General features: G+C 43.6%; 1 protein-coding gene across 4 annotated transcripts in view; it reads right to left on the bottom strand.

Annotated features, from left to right (window-relative positions):
* Positions 1-18718, bottom strand: part of il1rapl2 (interleukin 1 receptor accessory protein-like 2) — a 324225-nt gene that overhangs the window by 212128 nt on the left and 93379 nt on the right. For all 4 annotated transcript variants that reach the window (XM_064329375.1, XM_064329376.1, XM_064329377.1 and 1 more), the window contains one exon: positions 12284-12385. In XM_064329375.1, coding sequence (XP_064185445.1) covers positions 12284-12365 — 82 coding nt within the window. In that variant the 5' untranslated portion in view covers positions 12366-12385. The remainder of the gene's footprint in view (positions 1-12283; positions 12386-18718) is intronic.

Genomic DNA, 18718 nt, shown 5'->3' with positions numbered 1-18718 from the left:
GTTGTAACATGTACTTGTTTTTTAATTGTTTCTAATTTTATACTAAATTGGAGCCTAAAACATTTGTATAGCGAATAATGCACTCAGCACAGGTTTGCCAACCAGCGATGTATAAAGGCAATGTCATAGAGAATTTCTGTCTCACTAAATATAATTGGCTCCTTAAAAAAAACAAACAAACAAAAAACATTTAGATCTATGTGCCGCAATTATGCAAAAAGCACCCTTGTCAGAACTCCTCCTGACTTAAGTTCAATTTACTTGAATGAATTTGCCTGCACATAAGTATCTAGAGCGGAAAGCCATTCAGGATGCATGGCTCACAGTTCAAAATGCTCATTCCTGGTGCACTGGCTAATGTAATCACTCCGTTTACCATGATCCTTCACTTTGACCAGACTGTGCATGTTACGTTTTCAATTTTGGGAAAAAAAAAAACTATCACAGCATGCAGTTACTTTGACTGCTATAGCTTTGTTGCTCTACCTTGACTGGGTCAGGATGCAGGTGAGGAGTTCTCACCTGTTGTGGGCTCTTGGCACACACCTGTGGATTCCGTCATTACGTTTCAGAACATCACAACGACATTTCGCATATAGCGAAAGATCACACAGCGCATCCCTTCAAATTAGATGCATTTCAATGAAATACGCGTACATTCTTTTTAGATTTGCACGGCTATGCGTTTTACTGAATGCTGAATTCCGCATTTCTGTCTGGATTCACCACATCGTGGAAACCATAAGGACCAACCCATATGTTTGAGCACTAGGGACCTCCGCAGTCAATGTGTAAGCATGAAAACCATCTGTTGTAGAAGTGGACGAGACCACGTAACCCACGTGTGGTCTTTTCTAGAACACTAATCAATCGCAGCACACAATGACCGAAGCACATTACCTTACCTAGCATTCTATGAAGCCAAAAATTGGTAGCGGCACAGATGATTATAACTGAACTGTGTTTTTATTGTCACTGGCTGATGCACTGGTCTGTGTGCATCTGAAGCGACATGCATTTTTGCGACAGGCCGAATATTCACAAGAAAATTTGCCACATAACAGGATTTTTAGAGCCAGCGGACTGATTTGCCGTTAACGGTTTGGGTCTACCTCTCCCCCTCCCAGGCCAATGATACTTGAAGTTTCAGACCCCTCTCTTTTCCCTCGCCCCTTTTAAAAAAAAGCAGCTCTTATATGGGTTTCCATTTATTCATAGCACTGTTCCCAAGGGCCTCTTCTGACAGGAAAACCTTTTTACATGTTATCTGTGGGTGTTAAAACCCAGGCACTGCCTCCCCACGATGTTCAATGGTCTGACTGCGTTACAGTGAGATCGCACCTTCAAAGCATGTTGTTTTTTTTTTTTGTTTTTTTTTCTCCTGTTCGCCCATTTTTTTTTTGTTTTTTTTCTAACGGCGGACGATCCACAAACCGTGAAAATAAACCGCGAGAGAGGCGTTTGTTTGTACCCTCCCGCAAGGGCAAGGCGCTCAGAGTCGATTTGTATCCTTGCTTATTCACAAACGGGGGGCCCTAATCAGATTATTTATTAGCGCTGTCTCCAGCGAAATATAGGCCACATGTCACAGCACAGCCAGGAAGCCTCGGCTCACACACACACACACACACACGCGAGTCAATTGTTTTTATAATTAATTCCAGTTTAATATATTTCACTTCAGGCCCACACAGCACAGTAAATGAAAGAAAGATTAATGTTACCAGCGCATATTCAGTGAAATTATTGACTCCGGGACTGACAGATTCGGAGGCTGGCAGATAGTGGGGTTTGGCGGAGGGGGTGGGGGCTCGCCTATTTGGAGCTGGCTGGTGAACCGAGCCAGCCCCCCAAGTCAACGTTCTGTTAGCGGTTGCCTCTTAAGGCAAGTTGCCATGGAGATCCCTTCACACTGGATAGGTGTTTTCTTATTACAGTAACCATAACCTTAACTGCATTGCTGTGGCAGAGAGGAAAAAAGCTCTGCTCCCCACAGAATTTATGGATTTACTGTACTTGCCGCATTGCTATTCTCCACGGGGGAGGCTCGCTGTATTTTTCCAGCATTAAAACGTAACACGGCAATAACTCACGGTGGGGAAAAAAGGAGGGAAAACAAAACCACACACACAAAAAAAAAAAAGAAATAACGTGACAAAAAAATAATAATAATAATAATTCCATAACCGCCGTTTATACTGCACGTCTTGAAGCCGCGTTCGAGAAGAGGCCCCGAAAAAGCTTCCTGCAGGGGGCTCGATTACAGCTGATTCATCAAAATCCCGGGCAATTACAGCTTAAATGCGATAACCATCTCGCAGAGGTGACAGGGTATAGCCTTTATTCTTTATTAATTACGTTATTAAGTGAAAAATGTCAGGGGCTGGGGGAACCTCGCTGAACCAGGCGCCCGGTGGATAGGCGATCGCGGCCCCGGCTCTTCGAGTAGAATATTAAGACGGCAATTAATCCACAGCCGCGTATAGTAACCTCCCCGGGGGGAGTCGCTGTCAAAACGCATTACTGTCACTGTTACGGAATCTTCACATCCGCGCGTATTCCCGCCCGTATCGCGCTCGCGTCGCTCTCCCCGCGCGCTCGCCGTGGCAACGTGTAGCTTTTCAAACGCTGGCGGTTGGGATTGAGGCGGGGCCTGTGCCGTCGTGAATATCGGTGGCCACATTTTAATAACGCTGCGGGCGCCTCCGTGGCAGGACGCCTCGTGTTCCTGGTAAAGCTGTGTGGATAATGAGTACACAGACGCACATATGGAGAGTTAGACAGATAGATAGAGAGGGGGGAGGGAGAGAAGTAGAGGGGAAGAGGGGAGAAAGGGGGAGGAGGAGAGGGAGGAGAGAGCGAGGGAGAGGAGAGAGCAGGAGAGGGAGAGGAGAGAGAGAAAGAGAGGAGAAAGAGTTAGGGAAAAAAGAGAGAGAGGGGAAAGAGGAGGATAGAGAGGAGAGAGAGATGCCGATGCCCAACTGAAATGGTATCAAACCAAAAGATGTCAATATGTCAAATCCCATTACAAAGAATGGGTATGAATCTTTAATGCAACCTTGAGCGGAATCAAAGTCAGGGCCAGATCCCATCCCCAGTTATTTTCTCTTTTTTCGAATGTGGGGAGTGTTGGGGGGTGGGGGTGTCAGTCCTGGGAGAGAAAGGCCGTAAGAAGTGGTTGCCTGATTAGTTTGTGAGAGCAAAGAGCAAAGGTCTTACTCAGCAATTTGCTTGGTTGAAGCATACAAGACCTTCATGAGGCCTTTGGCATAGGGACCCACCAACACCACCTCTCTCTCTCTCTCTCTCTCTCTCTCTCTCACACACACACAGTACACAGTCAACTTTGCAGCACGTCAAAAATCCAATTTACATTAAAAAAATAAAATGTTAATAAAATGCTTGTGCATGGCCACATTTTTCAATAGTGTTTATAACAATAATCTGTGTTGGGCATTGTTGTGGCAAGGGGAAACGATTGTATCTAAATTTATAAGCATTTTATATAAGAATATTTATTTATGTAATGTACTGGATATTTAATCTCAGGTAGAATTTACAGAAAATGTCTATGTATCCTGTAAAAAAGCTATTTAATGACTTTTTAATGAGGCCATTTGTTTAATTAAAATTATCCACAAATTCAGCATTTTTTTTTTTGCTTGCCCCTGAGAAATCAATGGACAACTCAAAATAAATATCCTACAGAAAAAAAAATCATTCATGAACATTTTTGTCTGAAGTACTGAAATGAATTCACACCGCAGGTCATAAACATTCCGGAAGCTTTTGAAACTGGCTGAATGTCAGTCCTTCTGAGAAAGGCAGTTATTTCACACTGTGACCGCAGAATTTCTCACCAAAGCAATCACTGCCCTCTTTCCAGTCGGAAATTCTGTTATGATACTTAGGTCGCTAATCAAAACAGTTGCACTGCTCTTTGATTTTTATTTTGAGTGATTCAGTTATGCAAGTATGACATACAGTATACCTAAACAACATCATCGGTAAGGTGGGCTCTGAAATAACAAGGGGAAACACAGTAATAGTTTTTAAAAATGCAACGCATTGCTAAATTATGAGGTCAATGGAGTACTTCAAAGAGCCCTTAAAATAATACAATACATCTATCCACATTAGGTTAGAAATTTACAGTTAGTCATAACATTTACAGCTGGCTGGTGTTCTGGTTGAACTGAAGGCTATGTAGGGTGTAAAAACAACTTAGAGTAGGAAGCTTCACAGCTTTAGTAATATATCTGATGGGACGGTTTCAGCGTTTGATTTGGGTACTCTGGTTTACGAGGGGGGGTGGGGGGGTGGTTAATAAGTAGGCATCGGTTTTCCAGGCATACAGAATTAAAAAAAAATTTTTTTGAGATCTCCAATCTAAAGCTTCTGGACACACGGAGGGGCCTGGCCATTATCAGTATACAGCAAGGCTTGGCATTCTCAGGTAGCTGTTCCCCAGTTTCAGATGCCAGCTCTGTAGCTCACTCATATACTGCACTGTTATACAGTATCACTGTAATGTGTCATAGCACTGTGGTGTGTCATGGCACTTAAGTGTGTGATACCACTATGGTGTGTCATATAGTGTCATAGCACTATGGTGTTTCATAGCATTGTAGTGTGTCATAGCACTGTGATGCGTCATAGCACTATGGTGTCATATCGGGTTATGTCCAGTCGATATAACTTTTAACATATTGTTCCAATGAAAAAATACATACATATGGCAGCTCTTCAGCAGTTGTTTGGGAACTGCATGTTCGTTTACTTTTTGTTTTTCAACCAGAAGGCTGCGGGTTCAAATCCAAGGACAGTTTAAATTGCAGAAAGATCCTTGACCTGGATTGCTTCAGCAAAACCTCCATCCATATAAAGGGATAATGATGTAAGCCACGAAATTCACCCAGAATAATGACATTTGCAATGACAATAAACAATGGAAAGGAATGGCATACATAAAGTCCCAAGCTGAACCTCTTACAGGATTTAACTGAAACTTTGGCACTTAAATAATGACACTGTCCAATTCATTTGCCATCCATAGTAGTTATCACCACAAAGTGCCCTATAAATCCTGGAACAAAGTAAGACTAAATTTTACATGGGAGTGATAATGTGCTGTTCACTTGGTTCTTGCTATTAGAGCCTCAAACTGATAATGTGAAGTTTTGTGAGCGAATTAGTTCAGATCCGTGTTTTTTTTGGGAAAGCAGAGCATAACATTAGAATGTCGAACTTACAACTTAGACATGCTATATTTCAGCATGTATGCATACATGCACGTATGCGTGTATGTGTTTCTGTGTGTCTCATTAACTGCATATTCATGAATAAAAACCTATCCATGTCAATATTCCTTTAGAATGTCAAAGAAAATAAACCAGGAAATAAAAATAACACGCACTGCACTGTGAACTTCCAGCTCCCAGACGCCCATTCTACAGCACACCTTTCGGGGTTAGCAGACAGAGAAAGAATAGGCGGAGTTTTGACACTGGGGCTAAAATGGATGTGAAAGGTACCGCGTGACACCGCAGGAGAACTCTGACAAAGTCAGCAGAGCGAGGTCTTTGAAGATCTTCACACGTCCTTCCACCGCCCTTCCTTTTATCTGACTAGCACATACTGGGCTGGAGAAAGCGCCGCGGTTCTGAAGCAGATTGCAAAGGGCTGTCTGGAGGCTCTGAGCCAGAGCGGCTAAACTGTCAGAGTTATCAACTGTCAGAGTTACACTTCGTATCACTGCGACGGCAGTTGGGTCGGCCATTTTGGATCAGCCGGTCTGTACATGGAAGGGAATGAGTGACATATGGCGAAGCCTGGGCCTTTCGCATGCTACGCCACGCCAAGTTCTGAAATCAATAATCTGCGTCTGACTGCAGCTCGTTTACAATTCGGCACGTTTGATGAGAAAGATTTTTGAAAAGCCTGGTCGTTTACCTGTGGTAATCGACATGGCTGCCCTGTGCCAGCACAGCTACAATAGGCACACAATTTTCCCCACAACTTATAAGGGGGGAAGCTAATCTGGCAACATTGGAAATAAACCTTTGAATCTTCATGAATTCTTTTCTTCAAAAGTGTATAACCCCAGTCCAGTTTTTTTTTTCTTCCAGTCCAGGTTTTTTTTCTTCCAGTCCAGTTTTTTTTTCATCCAGTCCAGGTTTTTTTTCTTCCAATCCAGGTTTTTTTCTTCCAGTCCAGTTTTTTTAAAAATTCCAGTCCAGGTTTTTTTAAAATTCCAATCCAGTTTTTTTTTCTTCCAATCCAGGTTTTTTTTTTCCAGTCCAGTTTTTATTTAAATTCCAGTCCAGGTTTTGTTTTTCTTCCAGTCCAGTTTTTTTTTCCATCCAGTCCAGGTTTTTTATTATTATTATTTTTTTACCTCGCAACAAGTTATTTCTCAGTAAAGGGACACCTCGGCCTTTTAACAGTTCTAAAATCAATGCGCTACAAAATCCAGTATTCTAAAGCAGTTTAAGGGGAGGCACCACAGTCAAAAACGATGATTTTGGTTCCATATGCCAATTTTGATATTTTTTGATATTTTGCTTCTATAACTTCTATAGCTTCATAAAATGAACAAACTAAAGGTAAATAATCATTATAAATAGTTAATTTAGATGATAATATAACACCATTGACAAGTACACAAAGCATAAAATGAGCTTATGATAGCATCTTTTAGGATTAAATGCCTCTGAGGTTTTAAAACTGACCTGGTTGAATCATATATCTTTAAAAAGCTTTTTTCCTGGAGCGTACTGCTAGAATGCCCATAGGTTCAGACAGTTCATAAAACTTAGTTTAGTTAAAAATAAAAAGAGAGAGAGAGATGAAAGGTACAGTATGAGGATGTGGAAATATATTTCATAATTAATTATACGCAAATATTGAATCAATTTGATGCTTTGAAGGCACAACAAATGCATTGCCAATGAATATTAGGCTAGAAAATACAACGTTTGCCCGATTTAACGTGACTTTCGTATAAACCACGCCCACTTCCAGTCTTCTATCCGAATACAGATACAGACAATTAATTTTGTTGGTTGAACAGATACAGATACAGATACAGATAATGACATCTCTGCACACCCCTAGAGTTTCACCCGACTTTTTAATCTGCCTTTCCATTCTCCAGCATCAAGGGACTGATGCAGCACTTTCAGAAACCAATCAACAATTTTAATGCGAATCAATTGTATCTTAGCCCAGCACTACACCAGCTGATTAAATTCATGAACCGATCGTGGTCCTCAATCAAGGCCTTGGTGAGCTGAATCGGGTGTGTTATTACTGGGGCTAAAACAAAAAAGTCCTTAAACACGGTCACCCCCGGTTCAGAGAATTGCACCCCTGAGCCAAAATGCTCTTACAATTTTTCTTAACCATACGATTAGTTTCCTTACTCTGACTACTTACCGCTAACTACTGCAATTAAAGTGCTTCCAGGGATGCACTGACGATAAAAACTCAAATACAGATTGTTTCCCAGGTCACATGGTTTAAAAAAAAAAAAAAAAAACTTGGTCCAATATATGAAATCACCTACAGTGTCTCCTCAGAAACAGAACATTGCAACACAGCCGTTTAGAGAGGTCTTGAAAGCAATAATGTCTGTAAAAAAAAAAAAAAAAAAATCATGGTAGATGAGTATGAGACGAATATGCTGAGTAGATGAGTATGCCGATATGTCCTAGTGGCATCGAACAAACAAGAAAACAGTTAAACCATTATTTGATTGGACATTCTGAGGTTCAAGTACAGGGCTGGAGTTCTCATAGAAAAAAAATAAAACATTCCACAACCCCCCCCCCCCCCCCTTTGCCCTCATCATCAATACCATCACCAAACACACAGGATGCTCCCAGCACAGACAGTCCCATTACATGTAAAAGCATTAACTGATGGACCACACTGTCCTGTCCTTCCAGGATCAGAAGGCGCTAGGCCCTTTGAGCCGAGCTAGCCTCCCTTCCTCAGCAATCTCAGGCCCTAATGGCCAAAGACAAATATTAGAAGGAGCAGACAGTCTCCCAGGACACATTCTTCTGGAGGGGCTGGGGAGGTTGCAATCTTAACAGAAATAGCTAGACAAAGCAATCAGATTACTCTGGCATTAAATTTTGATAAGAGTGACCTTATCAGGAGGCGGCCGATCAGATTCCCAGTCAGATAAGCCGAAGACCGCCATTTCCTCTCGCAGAAATGCCGTCTTCAGAGCTTCAGCGTATAGTTTATTTTTTTCGTATTTCTTTTAGATCATTGTGATTTAACAAAGCAGCCCTCCGACAGCTCTTTCCTTATTGAGACGGAAAAAGCAAATGTTTATCTGTCACCTTAATCTAATTAAATTTAAAGCCCTTTTGTACTCAGATTTGAAAAATGAATTTAAATAAGCCTCATGACATTTTTATTAACAAATGCAATGTTTTCTTTTTCAACTTTTAACTTCTTTTTTTTAAATAACATATTATGACTTCATCGGTCTCTGGGAAATCAGTTCAAGCAATAAAGCAGAATTCAAATGGTGATTTGTAACTGAAAGGGAAGGACAAGGTATGCTACGGCTTAGCTGTGAGACCTGTAGAGTGTGACACCCAGTACCTGAGGATTCTCTCAGCTTGCTCCACAGGACAAGGGAGTAAAACGACCACAAAAAAAAAAGTACTGGGAGAAGTGACAGGACACTAACCACTGATCAGCCAATGAGAGCGCCTCGTCTGTAATTCACCATGAATGGCAGTTCGTGAAAATCCAGCCAGGTTGGATGAAATTTTTTAAAGAGAGTGCTGAACACTTCTTGAGCAATTTTTCTTCCAAGTTCCATAAAAACAAGCGTTTAATGAAAACACACAAGCTGCATTTGCGTAACAGCCACGCGTATCTGAAGAAACTTAGCATAGCATAGCTACCATTGGTTCATTCACCATTTATGTATTTCCATTTGTTGTCCTAAGTGCTACAGGTTAAGCACCTTGCATTCATTTACATTCATTTACAGGCCTGTTCAGAATGATTAGCATCTTTAATAACGATGCACCAAGGAGACAACTGAAAACAAATGACACCATTACTGAGATGTATTTCTTGCATGCAGAAAAACTTTGTATATTGCACTGAATCATTGAGATGGCAATCTGCAAATTGCAAAACACTGATTTTTCATCCAGAGAATCACTTCTGTGATAGTTTTTAGTTATTCTTGGGCTCATTTTGTTTCAGGTATGTATCTTGAGGGTCATGTTCTTGTTGGAAGGTCCATCTATGACTAAGTCACTCCTGAAAGATACTGGATACAATGTTCTGGTACTTTGTCTGAATTTGTTATGGCATTAATCTTAAAGCATCAATGATCCACCACCATATTGGATGGTACAGTATGTACAAGATACTTTTCCATGTATGTACCCCTCTTTTGATGCTAAACATACTAATGGTGTACATGGCCTGGTTCCAATCACACAGTAGTTCCAATGATGTTTGGCCATACAGCAGAATTTGTCGATTTCTCGCAGTAAGGGATTTCTCTGTGCAAACCTTCCAAACATCCCGTTGGTGTGGAAGTGCTGTCTTATGACTGATTTTGAGACTTGGCGACCCCAAGATGCAACTAAACTGTGCAGTGCTTGAGCAGTGATCCTTGGGTTTTTCGTATCATGTACTAGTGCCCTCTTCCTGGCAAGTTGGCAACTGTTCCAGATGTTTTGAAACCATTTGATTATGTATGTTTTGCGCCCATTGCCTGATTTGTGTAGGTCAACAACCATCAGTCACTTTTCATTTGACAGTTTATTGACTTTCGCGTTGGTGACGAATCACCACCAAAGGGATTTTGCATTCTGCATTACCTCATTTTTATACTCTTGTGTAACTGCAAGCGATGGAGGGCTCCAATACATTTCTATAAGACTGAGATTAACTTTTTAAAAAGTAGAATTCTTTTGCAGATTTTTCTTTGACTTTGTTAAAAGGAATCTCTAAGGGTGCCAATAAGAGCGATACCAATATATCTCAGAATAGTTAATACTTCATAAACATGATTAATTTAAAGAATAATTGTATCAATTTATAGCAAAATATATAGAGCTCCCGTATGTTTGACCAGAACATATAGCTCATTATCTGTGTTGTTTATTTTATACAGCCCTTTTCCCTCATTCTCATCATGGGAGCCAACAATTCTGAGCCTGACCATCTGTACAGTGCTACCAGTAGAATTTGTTTATCCATATTTTACTCAATAAATTAGAGCTTGTACAGTGAAAAGGACTTCACAGAATCATTTGTAGCCATTAGATTTACAGGCCTCAGAGGGAGTTTTGCATTGCAAATGCAATAGATTATTTTCCACCAAACTCATCTCTGCCCCTGAATTGCCTGCATAGAGGCCGTTTAATTTCATTTGCTTTCATTTGTTTCATCTTCTGTCTCTTACCCACACAACAAAGCGGCAAGTTAATCAGCTTTTTTTTCATTTATCAGGTAATTCTTTCCATTCTTTTAACTTAAGAAATATACACAGTATTCATATTTTTACCATTATACATAAAAATAATGTAGTTCTGTTAAGACCATCTGAATGTCTTACGGGGGAAGCCAAAAAAAGAAAAACACCATTATCTTTATTTGTATTATTTATCATTTATATTTCTAAAGTACTGTATAGCTGGAGGAAAGGGTTATGATGTTGTTCAATAACATAGGAGACAGTTTATTCAGCAAAAGACAGGAAGTGTTTTATCTGTCTCGATCAGTATAATCCCAAGGTGTGCCCACACACACACACACACACACGCACACACACGCACACACACACGCCGCAATCTCAGAAAGTTCATATGTGACGACGCGAACATTTCTGCCAACGTGTCTGAGACGAACCAAGGGCCGTGAACTGCCTCGCACAACATCCACATTGTTTCCACGGCATCCAAACATGCACCCACAGAGCTGACCCCACACCCCCACTCCGAAAAAAGCTCCCGCCAGAGCACTTTAAAGAAGCATTACCGTCAGCACAAGAGCTGGGTAACACGTAGCGCTTCTGATCATAAGGCCTGGTAACCCTAACACATGGATATACCGTATGCACACAGATAAATTCACAGCAAAAGATGTTAGCAGATATTCTCGCAGTATAACGAGGTCACTTATTCGCATTAGCGAGGGTGATGTTAGCTTGATTCAGGCATCGAGTAAAAGATAAACAAATGAACGGGCAGTATAAATATACACAGTATAAAATGAATGATTTATTGCCGTTATCTTACACGGTCACCCTACAAATCACATTACCGCAGCGATGGAGACGAATCGTCTGCGCCCAAATTGAACGTTGCAGGGCAAAGTAATCAAAAACACATCTTAATGGCAAAGAATCTGAAATTTTCACGTTCGTCGCGTCTCCCGAACAACGGAAAAAAACACAGTCTGCTCGTGAGCAGCCGCCGTCGTCGCAGACAATGTTCTCCGTCCTTATACTCCAGCCTCTCGCACGCGAGCGGCATAAAACAGAGGCGAGCCGCGGGAGGCGCTGCGACCGCTCAGACGGCAGCAGGGCCGCGCGCTCCAGCCCTGTCGCCGGGCGTTTCGCGGGGAGAGGAATTCGTCCAAACGCTATAAATCTCAAAGCGGGCGAGAAACCGACAGACAAAACTGCCTTTGTGCTTCTGTCGCCCACGTAAAAGGGGCCGTCTTGGTGCTGATAACATAATTGCTCAATGCACACCCTCACCCACACGCAAACAGGCACACAATATGTGGGGAGGGCGAGGGGGGGGGCACAGGGGTATGGGGAAGAGAAGCACAAATGCAGTTCAAATTGTGAAAAGCTACTGGATTGTGTTGTACCGGTGGTAAGCCTGAAAATTTTTTTTTAAATCTCTCAGTCTTTCCTCATTGGACAAATGTGCAAGAAAAAAAACTTGTTTTTGTGGCAGGCTGATATTTAAGAAGACACTTTTTCTGAATGGAAAAAAAAAACACAGCTCAATATATCGCATCAAGGATAGTTATCAGGGGCTTGTGGTGTGACAGCAGGCTCCGACAGCCATTTCGTACCCGGAACGCTGATCCGATTGGTGGAAACGCATCACATCATATCCATGCTTTACAAACAAACGCTTTGTCCAGTTTTACTGCACGCACATTAATTTGTGACACAATAAGAGATCACAGTGGCATCGCGAGAGATAACGGGAGAGAGATCCCACAGACGGGCACTGCGGTGCCCACACACCGAAGGTTGAGCAACTTGTGGACTCACCGGAGTTTCTCTTGGAGATAAATTTCAGATTGATGCAGGCCGCTGAGCTGATAAGCAGGAAGAGGAGTGGCGAACGCTTCATCTTTCAGATGTCTGAGGCAGCTGGGAGAGAGAGAAAAAAAACAGGAGTAATGTAAGAATAACACGACAGGCAACACGGGCCAGATCTCTCTTTGAGCAGCCATAAACATCCACACCGGCAAAGGGAAATCTCTGCCCCTGACATACTGCGTGATATCACAGTTTTTCACTAAATGCCAGTTTTTTTTGTTTTTCTTGAACAATGAAATGTAAAAATGTGAGATATGTTACTATTATCAGCTTCATCTCACCGCAACACAACTCGCTCCAAAGATACCAGCGCCCATATATGAATGCATATTCTCTCAGTGTGACCTGCTTGAGTTCATGTGCATATCTGTAAGTCAGGGATGTAAGTCAGTATTGGTCTTCGGTTTCTGTTTAACTGCATATGTGAAACAGGACAGTGTGGTTTATGCTGCACTGTGGAACATGTGAATAAGAATGACCCTAACAAATACTGCTATGGAAATCATCTTGTGTCTATTACTACAGCTTTTTTAACAAGTCATAACTCTCTCTCTCTCTCTCTCTCTCTCTCTGAAAGACACACAACAAGCCTTTATTCAAACCGTGATGCACATTTTTCAGTCACAGTGAAGGACAAAGCACATTGTGGTTAGACTGAATCTTAACCGCTGACATTCAAAGGCTGCATTTCAGGCAGGCTTTATTTCTAAACCAAGAATGGGGTTTTAAAGTCTAAAATAACGACAGAGCTTGCTAACACACACACACACACACACACACACCACTGGCGCTTAGCTTAAAGAATAACCGATTTCTTTACTTTAAAAATACCATTGTCACTATGGGAACGGTGCGATTTTCCACCTGCCTGCAAGCGCACTGTCTACAGCCATTCCCATGGTGCTGTTTCTACAGTCCATGCAGCACGCGGATCAGTCTGGAGTGGTTACTGGGGAAAAGTGTGGAAAACAATGAAAAGAAGGATTAGCCCCACCCGACGAGAGAGCCACATAATCCAAATTAATAAAGCTGGGGTTTATGGGACACATAAGGTTCTGTGCTGCTGTCCACTGTTTGGATTTAGTGACTTCCACAGACCCTGACTCAAATTTCACCAAAGCGGTTAAAGACAGCACAACTTGCAGCCTTCGATTGTGTAAGTACTCAGACGTAGATTGGGTCAGGTCAAAGTTTCGAACTTGAATGGCTGCTATGCAAGCACTAATAGTGGTTCACATGATCTCAGAAAAAATAAATAAGGTGAAACACATCTGTCTTTGCAAGGCCCCTCTGTGAGGTAGCACATTCAAGCGAAAATTCAATTGCCAAAGCAAGCTCAGGGAAAAGTTAAATAAAGGCACATACAGTATCAAGAGAAAGGTATAAACATTCGTAAAGTCATTTTGAGCACAGTCAAGTCAATCATTAGAAGTCCGTAGACGTATTGCAAAACCTGAACACTAAACCAGGCTGTGTCCAAAAAATGCAAGGGCAAAACTGGCTAGGGAAGCCACTGAGGTCAATGGCAATGAGCTCAGTGATGGCTCAGTGACGACAACGGTGGGAACTTGGTGGGGACTTTTATTTAACGACAGGTAAACGACAATTATTATATTGTTCTTGAACCAGAGCAAGAGGGCGTTGTGGAAAACGAAGGCAAATTTTACGCTGACATCAGGAAATATTGTTCAACAGATGTCAATACATGAATACATGGGACAGCTTGACAGCTTGCCAAGTCAGGCTAATAGATACAGGGAGAGTGGTATCAATGAGCTCAAAAATAAATAAAATCTCTCTTTCTCTCACATTCACTCTCTCTCTCTGTTGCATGCACGCACACACACACACACACACACACACACACGCACACGCACACACGCGCACACACAAAAGATCTTTTCTGCAGGTTATACAACAGCCATTATGGTCCCTGCATGTTTCTTTTTTGTACAGCCCGGTCCATTAGTGTTCTATGAACTGGCAGCGCTATTTTGCAACACCTCATTCCCCGTGACAGCTTTGCCCTCAGCTATTGGAGGAAGAGAAATTTTTCAACTGTTCCCGTGAATAATGGGGAATTGAAAAAATAAGTATACACCGGTTGTCATAAACAGCAGTAAATGTCTTTCCCCAGCCATTTACACATTTGTTTTCCCATCTGTTGATGTGTGACTTTTTCATGTTTAGTTGCCTCTTACAGAAGGCAACACTGCGTTTAGCACTTTCTAGCTTCTGTAGTTTTCATCGAGGTAAACGTTTTTTGTTCATTCACAAAATAATTCGTATGAACTAAGAAAGAGTGCAAAAATAATAATAGGTGACAGTATGTATGAACACACAGATGCACATACATACAGTAGACAAACAGGTTCATACACGTGCAAGAACACCACACGTAGCACGCACTAAAAAGGTTTTCCAAACAGAGCTAAAAAAAAGTATTTTGCACGCTCTCTTCCTCACTCACTACCATCCCACCATTAACCCCCCTCCCACCGCCCCCTGCCCACCCCCACCTTCGCCCCCTCAAGCAAACCCCACTAATAGAGAACTGAGTGATGGCTTAGAAAAAAAAGTTGATCCTTCTTCTGATTAATGCAACAAATCCCTTCCTCATTACTTGTAAGTGGGGATAATTTCCAGCTAATAAAATCAGGCCTAATATTGTTCTGAGTGCCGTGCCTTGCTGGCGGGCAGAGAGGGTACTTCCTCCTTGTTCCTAAGCTCTCTTGAGCCTAATAAATCTACTCAGTCTCGCAGTCACCCGCCACCTCAGCGGATCCTGCGGGTGGAACGAGGGGAACAGCCAGCGATGAGGCCCTGGAAACTGAGCTCATTTATATTTCATTAAATGAGGCGACGGTATGCGGACTCTAAACACATACAAGAGGACGCGCGATGAGACTGTGTGTACTGGCCCGAGTGCACATTGTGGATGGAGCAGGAACTCTTTTTTATCAATTCTGAGAAAGAGCAGCCCTCCTGGAATTTGAGGCGGGCAGGGGGGTGGGGGGGTGGATGGATGGGGGTTGGAGGAGGGTAGGGTGGTGGGGGGGGTGGTTTGCTCATGTGATCTCCACAGGTACACATATCACTTCACAGGCCACACGCCAGTGCATTTATCAGTGTGCCAGACATGAGGCCCCTCCTCTCCTGCATCTCTCCTTTCTGTCTTTATCTCTCTCTCTCTTGTCTTCTGAAAGTTTCTTCCCTTCTCTCTCCACCCCCCCCCCTCCACCCCCACCCCCCCTCCCCCCACTGACAGAGCTCTCCTGAGTCTGCGAGCCAAGGCCGCGATGTCCAATTCCCTTCAAAACAAATGGCGCCCACGCTCACTGTGGATGCGCTCCGAAGCACGCCTCACTCTGCATTCCTTAATCAAAGAGATGGATGGCGCGGCACGGCCGAAGAGCGCGGAGGCACTTAGCTACGGCGAACCAAGAATAACGACACCTGCGCGTCTGCGACATCGACTTCCGCTCGCTCTGCCGCAGAAAAACGCACGCCGCAATCAACTACGCCTTCGCAGGCGCGGGGCCGTACTCGAAGCAAAAAAAAAAAAAGTGTCACGCTAAAGCTGCCGGAGCGATCTAGCGTAACCGACGCAGAGCTGGACTCGCACGCCGAAACTTGCGGGTTTTGTTGGTTCGATTCCCAGACGGAGGCCCCTGCCGCAGGGCCCTCGGGCGAGGAACGCAACCCGAGCGGCTTCAGTAAAAGACACCCAGCTGTAAGAACAGATTTTATGTAAAAGAATGCGAGCCGCGAGAGCCAAGTCGCTCCGGATAAGAACACCTGTTAAATGACTAAAATGTACAACGTTGCCAATTCCCCAGGCGTGAGGAGCCAGAGTCCTCGGCGCCCCGCATTAAATTCTGAAATTATGAATGGTTGCCAAGGCGGTGACAAACCCGGGGAATCTTGCTGCGCTGCCATTGGCCACCTGGGGAAAGCAATCTTTCACTGCTCGGTTTCACCTTTGCCGCAACCTTAAGGGCATCGTTGTTTTGAACTCGCCTCACCTGCTGTCAGCGGAGAGAGAGAGAGAGAGAGAGAGAGAAAGAGAGAGAGAGGTGGAGAGAGAGAGAGAGAGAGAGAGAGGGAGAGAGACAGAGAGAGAGAGAGGGAGAGAGAGGGAGGGAGAGGGGGAGAGAGGGAGAGAGAGGGAGAGAGAGAGAGAGAGAGAGAGAGAGAGAGAGGGAGAGAGAAAGAGAGAGAGGGAAAAAGTTCCATCGTAATTATAAAGTTGAATTGTTGCCATGGCGTTACATGGTGTAAGAAGCATGTAAATTACGCTTCGGGAGACGACCAACATAAATCACCGGGAGAGCGCGCCATTTTCTTTTTTTTGTGTGTTCCCCCCCCCGCTCGCGATATGAGCCACATCAAAAGCAAACGCTGTAAACGCACGCGCGGCGGCAGGAGAAACGTTTACAGGCCGCACTGAGGATACGAAGAAGGCTCAGGGCGGGCGAGCGGGTGGGGGGGCGGCTAGGGGCGGCGGATCTGGTGGTTCGGTGGGGTAGCCCAGCTGGTCAATATTTGGGTGCAGGCAGGGTGGGGGAGGGGGGGGGGGGAGGTAGTCGTAGGAGCCAAGAACACATGGGGATATTGCTGTGAATGCCAATGATCATAAAGCAAATGAGCACTCCAGGGAAATGCTCCGTAAACGGTGCGGTTCTCTACTAAGAGACGCTATAACAGGAAAAATAAATAAAAACAGGGTGCCGTTTTCATGTTTGAAAAAACCGACAGATAGACAGGAGTCCATTTGGCCATCTTTCCAGGTAAATTTACGTGAAATATTCAGCCGATTCCGTTAAACTTTCCTGCGCAAAGCGTACACTTTTTGTTTACTGTATGCCATGCTGAGTACAAAAGGCCCTTGTTCAGGTCAAATTTGAGCAGCATGCTGTGGCAAACTGCCCTCTCGTTTAAGGTTAAGGAATGAAGTCTGAAAGCCTGAACTGACAGTGGTTTTAGGGGGCTGAAATGACCTTTAATGCGCTCGTGTCACGATAAAGCTCGAGCCTCAAGGGCTCCTCCACTCCACTTAACAAATAACACGATACGCAACGAGCATGTGCCAGAAATCTCCTCCCCCTTCACTGCAGTGCAAAATGCCCCACACAGGTAAATAGCTAAACCTCGCCTCCTTCCAAGGAATCCCAAAGCAAATTATGCACCGACATGATCTCTTGGCTTAAAACTGTTATGATTCTCAGGGTAGTCTTTACTTCAGAAGACATAATGAAGGCCCCAGTGCTGAAGTCTCAGGTTGCCTATCAAAGCTGATGAATTCAAATTGAATTTTAAATTGAGGGGTAATGGGCAGAGGGACTCAACTTAGACTGCATGAAATCTGAGAGCAGCCCAGACGGTTAACATGGCTGCTGTTTCCATAGGCCCAGTGGTCTCAGCCCCCAGTGGGGTGGCATGGCCTTCTGTTTCAGACAACCCTATCCTCAGCTTCAGGTGACTGTGCTGCAATAGATCAGCACTGCAATCTGACTGCAGAACACAACACCACCACACAACACGACACCACACACACACACACACACACAACACACACACACACACACAACACCACACACACACACCACTCACACTCATCACCACTCACTCACCACTCACTCACCATCACTCACCACTCACTCACTCACTCACTCACTCACTCACTCACTCACTCACTCACTCACTCACTCACTCACTCACTCACTCACTCATCACTCACTCACTCACCACTCACTCACTCACTCACTCACTCACTCACTCACTCACTCACTCACCACTCACTCACTCACTCACTCACTCACTCACCACTCATCACTCACTCACCACTCACTCACACTCACCACTCACCACTCACTCACTCACTCACTCACTCACTCACTCACTCACTCACTCACTCACTCACTCACTCACTCACTCACTCACTCACTCACTCACTCACTCACTCACTCACTCACACACTCACTCACTCACTCACACACTCACTCACACACTCACACACTCTCACACTCTCACACACACACACACACACACACACACACACACACACACACACACACACACACACAAGGTCCCTCAGGTGCAGTGCCCTGTTGTATTTCTCCCAGTTTCTAACAACAAGAGGATGACCATACAATACGGTTTTAGATACTACCTAGTCTGTAGGTAATCAGAGAACTAATTTAGTCATACAAATGGCGAACATTGTTAGACTGAATGGTCTGTTCTCGTTGTTATTTTATGCTATGCTATGCTATGCTATGCTATGCTATGTTATGTTATGCTATGCTATGCTATGTTATACTGTAACAACTCACACACTGAAAGATCAGTCGCCTTCCTACCTATCTGCTTGTATCCCCTGCA

The sequence above is a fragment of the Anguilla rostrata genome, chromosome 3 (genome assembly GCF_018555375.3).
Source record: "Anguilla rostrata isolate EN2019 chromosome 3, ASM1855537v3, whole genome shotgun sequence".
Lineage (NCBI taxonomy): Eukaryota > Metazoa > Chordata > Actinopteri > Anguilliformes > Anguillidae > Anguilla > Anguilla rostrata.
This window is presented reverse-complemented; position numbering and strand designations above follow the sequence as displayed.